This window comes from Paramormyrops kingsleyae, chromosome 9 (assembly GCF_048594095.1).
Source record: "Paramormyrops kingsleyae isolate MSU_618 chromosome 9, PKINGS_0.4, whole genome shotgun sequence".
Classification (NCBI taxonomy): Eukaryota; Metazoa; Chordata; class Actinopteri; order Osteoglossiformes; family Mormyridae; genus Paramormyrops; species Paramormyrops kingsleyae.
Window position 1 is genome coordinate 6,432,335 of NC_132805.1, and position 12,666 is coordinate 6,445,000.

The following is a 12,666-nucleotide window of genomic DNA, read 5'->3' on the forward strand; positions in this document are numbered from 1 at the left end:
CAAATTTGATTTGCGAAAGCTGTGTTCAGTGTGATTTTTTGTGCTTTAGCTACAGTACATTTAGTGATACATGAGCATGAGCAGTGATAGCAGGAAACCAAAGAGCAAAGTAGTGAGAGTAACTGCAGAACTTAAAAGGAAATTATAGCGAGCCTTGATGGTGGGGCACTTGCGTTTGTAAGTCTTAATGTTTTTGTACAGTACAATGAACTTACTTGGGTCATCGATGATCATTTCTGAGGTAAAGATGTGGAACCGCACCCGATGGAATTTGCACTAAGAAAAAAAACGAACTTTCCATTTTTTTATGGCAATAAATGCAGAAGAACTTCCAGGCATGAATAACACAAATGGACATGGGCTAATTATTTTGATAGTTATCAAACACATATCTTACAAGGACAAGATTATTAGTACTTTTTGTGTTCTGCTTTTTTGTTAATATGGCAATTATTATTGCACATGTGCTTCCTCATACCCGTGTAACAACTGTACTTTTCTGTAGTCCCTATGTTCACCTTAGTATGCGAGACTTTGCATTCATTTTGAATCAAAGGAAAACCTCGTCTTAGCTGTGCTTAAGTCCTCTTAAAGCTTGAACGCAGCATGTCAAAACAGTTACAGATGCATCAGCACCAGCTAGCGGTTATATGCTGTAACAACTACCGTAGTAATATTTGTACAGTATAATACCTCACTAGTGTTCCGTTATGGGAGGTATTTTCTGCAAAAAATAAAATGAAAATGAAATTGATAAAAAGAAAATACAATCTCCACTTTGCCATTTAGTTTCCATAGTCTGTGCGCAAAAATCCTGCAAAAATGAAAAAGAAATCAAAATAACACCATTTGCATTTTCATTTTCCACTCAGGCACGAGTAATTAGTGCAAAAATTAAGTATAAAATTAAAAGAACACTTTGTCTTTTCATTATCTCTTTTGCATTTTTATTTTAAATATACTCGCGGTATTTTAGTGTCATAATTAAAATGAAATGTACTTTCCAATTTGCACCCGTAAAAAGAAATTTGCTCACACTGAACACAATTTTCATTCGCAAAAAAAAATATTTTGCAAATACAAGTCAATATTTTTTGTAAATGCGAAACCAAACATCTTCATAAAAATATTTTTTTACAAAGATAGTAATGTCTTACAACGTACGTAGCTAATCTAATAATGAATAGATATGTTATTAAAAGGAGTGCTGTAGTATTTTATTCTAAGTTCTAAGTTACATGAACATATAAAACAATGGCAAAGTGGAGATTGTATTTTCTTTTTATCAATTTCATTTTCATTTTATTTTTTGCAGAAAATACCTCCCATATTCCGTGTTTAACACCTTAAAATAACAAATATGATGGAATACTATAAAAAGCAACTTGATTAAAGCACATCCATTTGTTTCTGTAAATATGTATTTTATTTATCAGCAAATATACCAAGTGTGGGTCAGTATAATAAAGGAATAATGATGCTTATGTAAGATGGGCCATTTGCATTAATAAACTGTTAAAACAAATACATTTTGTGTCAGTTTGTTCACTGCTGTGACCAGGGGCGGATTAACGCACAGGCTAGATATGGCTTAAGCCTAGGGGCCCCACGTGTGCCAGCCTGCAAGGGGGTCCCCATTGGCGCGGAGGGGGGTGGGGTTGGGGGCCCCACAGACTACTGTAGCCTAGGGGCCTCTGTACACCTTAATCCGCCCCTGGCTGTGACTCTTGGGGTCGGTCCAAGGTGTAATTTAAAACCTTTAGCGGCCAGTTGTGAGATGCAATGCAAGACTAGCTAATCGGAATTGGGAAAATTCCTGGTACCTTCCCCCCCGTAGTGTCTTGTGACAGGCATACACCCCCTCCCCCCACCCCAGAAGCTGGTCTGCGGTGTGACATTTCCACAGTCCCACTTTGGCCCCAAGTAAGTCTGCTAAAGGAAATCAGGGTTTCCTTGAAGTATATATTATTTTGAAAAGAGAGAACTTTGTTGTGTTCTGCTTTATTCTTTTTGCATTGGCAATGACTCTTGAGGCATTGTCACAAATATCCATGGCTGTGTCCATATCCACCATATCCATGGCTTTGTGCTTTGTGTCTCAGTGGTGAGTGGAACATGTTAGGCATGCACGTCCAGTGGTGCAAGTACTGTACACTGGGCCCTGGGGCAAAAATGGACCATACCACCCCCCCCCCCCTTTCCAAATTCACACTTAAGACCTGCCTACACCAGTTGCGGCAGTTCCAGATGATAAAATTGAATTAGCCTCCTAATATTGCACCCATCATGCACTGCAGTAGGTAGCAAATTCCACAAACATGCTTTTTTCATTAAAATACATGCCTTGGCAATAGAATTTGAGTACTAAACATTACAAACTATTACATTTCAAAATTGTTTTAAGTAGTACCAAATATTTTTGACTCCCACCATAATGAGACTGTATACACAAAAATGAGAGATATAAAAGTAGCATGTCATGAGGGTAAATGGTAATGGACTCCATTCTGCCATTAGATGATTATTACAACTTCATCTAACCTATGCTAAACATCAGAATATGGTGCTTTTTTCAGTAACACTTTACTTGACAGGACACAAATGATGTAATATCATGCAATCACTTATGTATTAACCACAAACTAAGTCTTAGTTACATACTGATCTTTTTGTTCAACAATGAATCATGACGCATGTTTTATCTCAAGCATTTACTGTATTTGTAAGTAAGTAATGAATAGCATAAGTGAATTACTGATCTCATGCTTGTTCATCATTAATGAATAGCAACGCATCTTTTATTTCAAGTAGCAACTATGTTTCTCCACGATTTGTACTTCAGTAGTATGTGAGTTACAGCTAAGTGTTTGTGACCCATCAAGTAAAGTGTTACCGTCTCTTTTTCTTCAGCAGGCTTGAGAATTGGGCCATGATTTATTCTGAAAAGCTACACCTCATCTGGTTCAGCTGGAGCATCTAATTGCAGCTCAGTTTTTGATAGTTCATTGCTGAGTTTTAACAGACAGACAAATGGCCCTTCACTGAGGAATCTTACTCGCACTAATCAGACTCTGACCTAGTCACACTGTGTCCGTGTGAAATGCAGCTTCAGACAGCAGGTGGCAGGACTGACTGTGCGAAAGGACAGATGTGTGTTTAGTGAATCTATGGGAGGTTTATGGTCCTTTCCCACATCACTGCGGTGTGATACATATGGATGGATGGTAATACTATGTATCACCCATATGTACAGGATTCACTACAGGATTTAAGCTGTATAGTTCTTGATTTTTCCCCTTTGAAGTGAAACTTTTCACAGGCTCTGTACATGAGACAATGTATGTCAATACATATAATACCCAGTGTGACAATGTAGTAATACTGTGTTTACAAATGTCCCATAACTAAACATTTTAACAAATATTGAAAACCACAGCATTTTAGCAAAGGTTTCTTTTTCTACCTAGTTCCTTTTTTCGCTATAACGGTCTTTATTTCCCAGAATGATCTGTTGTATCATTGTGTTCTGCTGCTATTTTTGGCAATTAATATTTGTAACTGTTTGGTGAAAAACATATCAGCATGTCACACAACATATATAATCATTTACGTTTAGATTAAGGAAATTTTTTGTAATTTATGTAAAAATAAGTAAAATGACAATAATGCTTGCAATCCATAACTAAAAGTGTTACATTTTTAATGTTTACTTGCTGTACCAGAATGCAACCTCCTTGTTAATAATGTATTAGTTTCACATGAATTCATCCAGTAGTTCATCTTTCATAAATGCTTATCCATGGTGTATCTTGAGTCTGTGCCCAGAAACACAGGCAAGGGAGGCATCCCATTTCAGCAAAGGGGATTTCCCAGGTCAGCAAAGGGCACACGCTTGCACACAAAATCACGGACTACGGAAAATGCTTGTTTGTGGAATGCAGGAGGACACCAGGGCAACTAGGCAAAACTCCTATAAACACACAAACGGATGTTTACAGCTCATTTGTGAAATGTTACAGTTCATGCGTGAAATACACTATATAGACAAAAGAATTGGGACACCTGACCATTACACCTACAGGAACTTTTATGGCATCCCTTTCTAAATCCATAGGCATCAATATGGAGCTGGTCCCCACTTTGCAGCTATAACAGCTGCCACTCTTCTGGGAAGGTTTTCCATAAGATCTTGGAGTGTGTCTGTGGGTATTTTTGCACATTCGTCCAGAAGAGCATGTGTGAGGTCAGGCACTGATGTTGGACCTGAAGGCCTGGCTCACAATCTCCGTTGTAGTTCATTCCAAAGGTGTTTGATGGGGTTGAGGTCAGGACTCTGTGGGGGGCCAGTCAAGTTCTTCCACACCACTCACCTTGGGGCCCAGTCATGCTCCAGAGTCCAGTGGCAGTGAGCTTTACACCACTCCATCTGGCGCTTGACATTGTGCTTGATGATGTGAAGCTTCTATGCATCTACTTGCCCATGAAGCTCCCAGCACACAGTTTCCACGCGGGGGTTAATGTCAAAGGGAGTTTGGAACTCTGCAGGTATTGAGACAACAGATCATTGGCGACATTACTTCACATGGTCTGCCACTTGGTGACAGTTTCTTTTGTTACTAAATGCTTCCACTTACAGTTGACCGTGGGATTTCTGGCAAGGATGAAATTTCTTATTTACTGCAAAGGTTGCAATAAGGTGTGCTCTATGACAGCACCACGCTTGAATTCACTGAACTCTTCAGAATGACCCATTCTTTTACAAATGTTTGAAAACCTGACTACATGGTTAGATGCTTGATTTTGTACACCTGTGGCAATGGGTCTGAATGAAAGACCTGAATTCAATTATTAAGAGGTGTGTCCTTATATTTTTGTCCATATAGTGTAAATCAGGGGTAGGAAATCTTATCCGCAAAGGTCAGGGCTCTTATCCGCCAGTGTGTATGCAGGTTTCTGGGAAACCCTTTAGCCCTGCTGTTCAAACCCAGGTGTGAGGACGCTTTATCCAATCAGTCCTCTAATTAGGGAGTTGCAGCAAAAACCCACATACACAATGGCCCTTTCTGGTTGAGATTGCCCAACGCTGGTGTTAGTGACAGCCCAATGTAATTTAAGGCTTTACAGATGTACTTACTGTAACATTCTCTGGATTGAATTACAAAAAACTAGCATGGTAACAAGGGAAATACAGTACAATATGCCATATTTCAACAACTACTTAAAATTGTGATAGGCCTGATTTATCTTGTGTGTACTCACTATTTGTTTGCCTAAAATTGCTGTGGGAATGGTTTAGGTGAGATGGTAACGATTCACTATTTTTTCTATTATGATAGCCGTCCTAAAGAGAGTATAATTTTCATTCTTTCATTCATTCATAGTAGTTTTAAATTGTGTTTTTTAATAGTATAATAGCTATATGTTACTTTACATTATATAGTTATATGATGTGAAATATTTATTGAACTTTTATATGTCATTGGCATGATATCTAAATGTATGAAAAATATTTTCGGCAGGTTGATGTGAACCTTTCACAAAGTGGTGGGTTTTAGCATTTGGTGGAAGCCAGGACTCTCTCTTTTGTACCTGGGGAGCGTAGTTAGGAATTCCGGGCCCCATGACAAAATGTCACCTTGGGCACTTTTAATCTAAAGACATATGGGAGCCATGTCTGGGGTCCTGCTGTGGCAGGCGGGGGAGGGTCCCCTTTTTAGATTTTGCCTCGTGGGGGGGGGGGGGCATCAGTAAATTTTGGAGGCTTTATTCAATGCTACGTCCCAATCTGCCAGGGCATCCATGCACCGCTGACGCCCCAGTTTGTACTTAAAGGCTGTTACAGAGAGCATTAAGTGCAGTGTCTCTTTCGTTCAGGGGCCATATTGCTAAGGTTTCACTTTTAAATGTATCACCTCAGCCCTGTGCTCTTTGGACAACTTCAGAAATGTGTCAAGGGCACTGGGTGAAACTCAGCGTCACGGCTGAGGGCACAAGCTTCACAAAACATCCGCAACAGAACATGGCGCGGGGCTGCCAGCTCTTCACCTGAGCAGACAAGCGAGTTATAAAACAGTACAACTTATATACATTTATTCTAAACTTAATATTATAAACAATGCTGTGAAAGTCTTCACCGTCAAAGCAAATGTTTAAAGTTGTTTAACTGGGTCGTGAGTGTATATTTGCTTACAAAAAAAAAAACCAGTTTAACATTAAAGTTAACAGTAACAATAAAAACGAAAAGTTAGAGTCCATCTAGTTGGATGGCTAGAAGAACGATTCAGTTCCCAAACCTCTCCTCTCCTCCCCAATCCACATATTCATTAAATTTCACCATTATCTCGATTAACTAACTTAATTAAATAACTCTTGATTAGCCAATTACGGTGTGCTAGTGCTGGAGTAGTATAATAAGATGGGTGCATGTTTGGTTGCTGCAAATATTGGGGTGACTTAAGGCGAGGTTTTGAAAAGCTGAAACACTTTGACCATGAAGATCATTTAAACATTTTCTTCATATGACTTTTATACAGTGCTGCATATAATCAAACACACGTATGTCAAATACAAACAGGTTATCATACAAAACAGTAAATGAAATGACAAGACAAGAAATTCAGAACTCAGTCAATTTTTCCCTTAACAAATGTAGTATCATACAGTTTAAAAAACAATGCAATGCTATATGGTATCTTACTATTGGCTCAGTGTAACGAAACATTACAGTTTTCTATTACAAAAAAGATGAACGGATTTGCGTTTATACTAGCAAAGTATACATTCAATTCAATTTATTTTTACATAGTGTCTCTCACAATAGAGTCACCTAAAGATACTTCACATGGGTGTGATGTAATATATTACTACATCATTCATACAGATGTACACGTTATGCTATATAATGCAGTGCATATAAATCTGAGAGGTACAGAAGTTAAGCGCCAAGTCTCTTAGTCCCTTTGTACTAAGAAGTAACCCAAGTTGGAGAGGTGAATTCCTTCGTCGCTCGCCTCGTCTTCCTGAGGAAATGGGGGGTCCGAGTTCTGTGGGGGACCAGGCGGCTTTTCACGCACAAGGGGGTTTCCTTCCTCCGTAGGCGGCGCTGAAGAAGTCGAGGCCGACGGCGGCGGCGGGGAAGTACGACTCAGCTTATGAAGTTTAAACATGAACTTTGCCTTGTGCCTGCGGAAAAAAGGAGGGCAAGGAGAAACAGAAAAACCCCAGAGAGAGCAGGTTTGAGGAAGTGAAACAGTGCACGACACCAAAATGATAACTTTATTTTATATAAGACAGTGCTGCCTAACCCAGGTCCCGAGGACCCACAGTCAGTCCACGTTTTTGCTCTTTCCCAGCTCCTGCAAAAACATGGACTGTCTGCGAGTCCCTGAGGACCGGATTGGGAAACACTGTTACAGTATATAAGATATTTAACATTCTCTGGATTGAATTACAATAAACTAGCATGATAATAATAATAATCCGGTCCTCTGGGACCCATAGCCAGTCCACATTTTCGCTCCCTCCGAGCTCCCAGTAAGGGAGCAAAAACGTGGACTGTCCGTGGTTCCCCAAGGGCCAGATTGGGAAACACTATTGTATAAGACATACCTGAGGGCAACGGCGCACATGACGATGACGCCCAGCACCATGCAGACTCCAATCACCCAGGATACATGCAGCAGTGACTGACGGTCGGACGTGTGCAGCACAGGGACTACGACAGAGTGTACGGCATTTACAGGGTTATTTATCATACTGTACAGTGCAGAAGTCTTAGGCGGCCAAGGAGAATTATGCTTAAATGATCTTCATGTTGGTGTTTAACTATAATGTTTGTCAAAGTGTATCAGCTTAGCTGTTTCCAAACTCCTGCTATATCACCTCAGTATTTGCAGCAGCCGACCAATACACTCATGCATTTGTTGTCTCGAGCACTAGCGCACTGCGTATGGCTAATCAATATCACTTGGACTTTTAACACCAATTTAATTAATTAATTCATTTGGCCGGTGGTAAAATGTAATATATACATGCAAGGGTGGGGTGCCCTTGAGGGGAGGTCTGGTGTCCTTCTAGACATGCAACAAGATGTCAGTGACGTTTCAGAGAACAGAAGAAATCCTTGTTCGTTTTTATTGTTACTGTTAATTTGCATATATTCTCATGTTAAATTGTGTTGTTTTTTATTGTATGCTCACTACATGGATTGAAACATTTCAAACGTTTTCTTTGAGTGCGTAAAACATTTGCACAGTGCTGTATATATGTGTGTATATAAAGGCAGTGTTGGGCATTTCAGGTCCAGAAGCTACAAATCCGGACCAAAATTTTGTTTCTCCCAACCAGCTGAGTACTCAGCTGGTTGGTAGAAACAAAACCTCGGTCCGGATTTGTAGCTTCTGGACCTGAAATGCCCAACACTGTATAAAGGTTTGTGAATAACACGCACAAGTTACTCATGCATGCTTTTGACTGCTCATCGGACAAATGCCACTCACCGTGTTCCACCGCGTTATCTTCATCCGTACCGGAGCCCTCGGGAAACCAGCAGTCATGGACCTGATACGGCCGTAATAAAATGCTATGAGGAGGAGGACGGAGAGACCCATTTCACAGGAAAGGTGTTTACATACGAATTTAAAGAATGAGAATCCCTACCGTATCAGTGGCGGCTGGCATACGTGTCGGCTCTGGAGATGTGAGAGAGGCCTGAGTTATGATTATGATAAGAGTGTCTGCTTTTCTCTTAACACATTGACCTCTGGTCCCAAACGAGTTATCCGCACATTTACCAGACACTTTTATCTTAAGCAGCTTACAGTAGCGGAAAGGGTTACAATTTATGTGTGCTCCCTGGGATATGAACCTATGACCTTTACTTTGTTAAGGCAATGTTCTACTTGTTGAGCTACAGGAGGGGCACCAGTATTCACACATCTATTTATATGTTCACCAGCCAATTTTATTGATATTTCTGTCCGAGTTAAATTGTTTGATAGTGTGACAATAACAGAAATAAAATTGTGCTATGTACCACATGTCCTGACATAGCCAAAACAGATGACTTTCAAATGTAATATTTTGCAACGGAAAGAATTTAAAGATGGTGTCCATTTACTTAATGCTAATAATGAAACGAACATCCTTAATACCCACAGGGACATTAGGCACAACCACTCATTCCTGGACTAACGGTTTGAGTCCATCGCACCTGCAACTTGGCATTTGCTCTTTGTTCGTGTTAAACAGGGTGAGTGAGATAGGAAGCGTAAACAGACTTTTTGACATTTCAGAGCCTATAAAAGGAGGGCAGATCACACTGAAAGATGCGCAGACCATAGCAGGCAGCAGGCTATCGTGCATGTAATAAGTAATTAGTGTGTATGTACACTGCATATAGTAGAGGGTCTCACCTGTCCATGTGTACGCATACAGCTGGGGGCTCCAGTCACTCCACTGCCCGATGCCAAACTCCTCTCTGGCTCGAACCCGCAGCAGGTGCTTGAATCTGGGGATGGCATCCTTGATTGTGTAGTTCACCTTAGGAGTGTAAACTTCTTGCTGTGAGACATGATGAAGGGGCCAGTCAGACCGGGTGCGTGGCGTTACGCGGGAGGCCATACCGGGCGCGCGGCATTACGCGGGAGGCCATACCGGGCGCGCGGCGTTACGCGGGAGGCCATACCGCGCGCGCGGCGTTACGCGGGAGGCCATACCGGGCGCGCGGCGTTACGCGGGAGGCCATACCGAAGTGCGGCGTTACGCGGGAGGCCATACCGGGCGCGCGGCGTTACGCGGGAGGCCATACCGGGCGCGCGGCGTTACGCGGGAGGCCATACCGAAGTGCGGCGTTACGCGGGAGGCCATACCGAAGTGCGGCGTTACGCGGGAGGCCATACCGGGCGTGCGGCGTTACGCGGGAGGCCATACCGAAGTGCGGCGTTACGCGGGAGGCCATACCGGGCGCGCGGCGTTACGCGGGAGGCCATACCGAAGTGCGGCGTTACGCGGGAGGCCATACCGGGCGCGTGGTGTTACGCGGGAGGCCATACCGGGCGCGCGGCGTTACGCGGGAGGCCATACCGGGCGTGCGGCGTTACGCGGGAGGCCATACCGAAGTGCGGCGTTACGCGGGAGGCCATACCGAAGTGCGGCGTTACGCCGGAGGCCATACCGAAGTGCGGCGTTACGCCGGAGGCCATACCGGGCGCGTGGTGTTACGCGGGAGGCCATACCGGGCGCGCGGCGTTACGCGGGAGGCCATACCGGGCGTGCGGCGTTACGCGGGAGGCCATACCGAAGTGCGGCGTTACGCGGGAGGCCATACCGAAGTGCGGCGTTACGCCGGAGGCCATACCGAAGTGCGGCGTTACGCCGGAGGCCATACCGGGCGCGCGGCGTTACGCGGGAAGCCATGGAAACCCAATGAAGTTCAGGGTTATGCTGGGACACCAAAAAGGGGGGGGGGGAATCACACAGGCTGGCAAAATTGAAGCAGAGCACTGGGCTGAACAATGCGGGACTTTGCCCCTTGATGCGAAATTCTAAAGAAGAGGAAGGGAAGCCACTCGCTGCCCAAACGCAGACGCTAGATACAGGAAGTGAGTCACATGACCTGCCAGGCCTTTCCATTCTCCTGAAACGTTTTTGCCTTGGAGCATCGTGTTACAAGCCAAATGAACTTAAAAGATAAAAAGAGTTCAATGTGGCTATTTTAATAATCCTAATCATACTGTTACCATACTTTAAGGTTTAAGGGTTAGGGGTTAAGGTTTGTTATGGTACAGTGTAGCGCCAAGTATTGTTCTTTTCTTAACAGAATGGCCCATGAGGTTCTAGTTTTTAATTAAAATTTCTTTTTTTTATGCAATCTTCTGGTAGAAACCAATTCTGGTTGCATGCGTAGCCTAGGAAATACGGTACCTCTCGTGTCATATCTGAGCATGGCATAATACAGGGGTGTCAAACTCCAATCCTGGGGGGCTGGAGCCCTGCACAGTTTTTGGTTTAACCTCATTTAACACACCTGATTCAACTCCTTGTGCTAATTACCACACAGCTCTTGAGTAGAATCATTTGTGGTGGAACAGGGAAAGAACTAAGCTACACAGGGCTCCGGCCCTCCAGGACTGCAGTTCGACATCGCTGATATAATATGTATATTTGTAGCGTGTGTAGTTATGTATGGTGATTTTTGTCATATTACAATCTGAGATCAATATAGTTACATCAGAAGGATGTAACTGAAGAAGAAAAAATTGTTTTGTATTCCAATGTCTTATCCGACAAGCTAGCCTGAATCAATGCTTAACATGATTTCAAAATTAAGGCAAAAGAGATCAACGCTAAATTGCATCAAGCATGTAAATGAGACAGATGAGTGAATACGACATTTCTACATTGAGTATTTAAGATTGAAGCCAGTGTTATATTTAATACACATTTGCAGTGTACAGTGTGTCCTATAAACACAGACAGTGCATTAGCATAATGAGACAGTATATTACACTCACCATGCTTCTGGGATACCCCTGCAGGACCACAAAATACTGCAGATGGAAAGTGAGTTTGTAGAAATTACTCTTCCATGAGCGAGGATATTTCCAAGACACTATCAGCCAGTGTTTGTTCCCTTCTTGACTACGCACTGAAACATTATATGGTGCGTCCGGTTTAACTGGGGATGGCCAAGAAGACACAAGACTCAATTTAACAAAAGATACACTGTTTAACGCTGGTCAAAGAATTATGTGATTGCACTACAGCACTATTATTCACCAATGTAGATACTATAGATCTACATTGTATATATTATTATTATATTATTGTTATTATTATTATTCATTTTATTTTCTTATTTAATTTTATTTAATTTATCTTTTATAACACATATCTGTGTTCTTTCCACCAATGCTACACTGTACAATGGCAATAAAGATATTCTATTCTATTCTATTCTATTCGAGATGTGGCCGTTGAAAAAAAGAACTAACGCAGCCATTGGATTGTTCAACATGTCAAGGCAGAATTTTGACGAATTGTTGTCCAGCAATCTAGTCACACGCTCAGTGCGTGGTGTTTTACAGAAGTGAGTATCGTTCATCCTTTATAAGAGTTAGTGACTAATCAGATCATCTGTCTGATCTGGTTCCACACCAAGACAGGTCCAACAAAATCAAGAAAGCCAGATACAGTGGCTGGAGTATTACTGCCGGAGGCAGCCTGCTGCTCACCGATATCTTGTGGATGGAGAACAATCGGGGGGCTTGTAACATGACCAGCAGTGTTGTAGACACACAGTGATGCCCAGTAACTGTCTCTGCTCCCCTCTGTGTTTTTGTCCAACACACACCAGCAGCGATGTTGGAACTTTGAGTAGGTACACGACGTCGTTGTAGTTGGACCCCGCAACCTGTATGGAAAAGTGACAACGACTGCAATGTTTCAGCTGTTAACCACCATGCAGCTATTACGGCTGACCGTGATAATTACCCATGTAGAACTACTGTAAATTATACAACCTGAGTAATAAAAGCTGTCATTTAAATGCCATAGGTTAGTTCTCAACTGGAAACAGTAGAGTAACTGGGCCTCTTTGGCAAAACTCTTGATATACAGACCCTTTTTTCAGCAGGAGGTGACACTGGGGGACTGGGGTCACAGGCT

At 42.4% G+C, this 12,666-nt stretch overlaps 1 protein-coding gene across 2 annotated transcripts in view; it reads right to left on the bottom strand.

Annotated features, from left to right (window-relative positions):
- Positions 1–6,075: 6,075 nt before the first annotated feature.
- il6r (interleukin 6 receptor) overlaps positions 6,076–12,666 on the bottom strand; it is an 11,050-nt gene continuing 4,459 nt past the window's right edge. For both annotated transcript variants that reach the window (XM_072716178.1, XM_072716177.1), the window contains exons 3-10: positions 12,621–12,666; positions 12,234–12,412; positions 11,514–11,677; positions 9,414–9,561; positions 8,659–8,690; positions 8,499–8,559; positions 7,609–7,714; positions 6,076–7,182 (exon numbers count right to left, since the gene is read on the bottom strand). The exon at positions 12,621–12,666 is cut by the window's right edge and continues 78 nt beyond it. In XM_072716178.1, coding sequence (XP_072572279.1) covers positions 6,951–7,182; positions 7,609–7,714; positions 8,499–8,559; positions 8,659–8,690; positions 9,414–9,561; positions 11,514–11,677; positions 12,234–12,412; positions 12,621–12,666 — 968 coding nt within the window. In that variant the 3' untranslated portion in view covers positions 6,076–6,950. The remainder of the gene's footprint in view (positions 7,183–7,608; positions 7,715–8,498; positions 8,560–8,658; positions 8,691–9,413; positions 9,562–11,513; positions 11,678–12,233; positions 12,413–12,620) is intronic.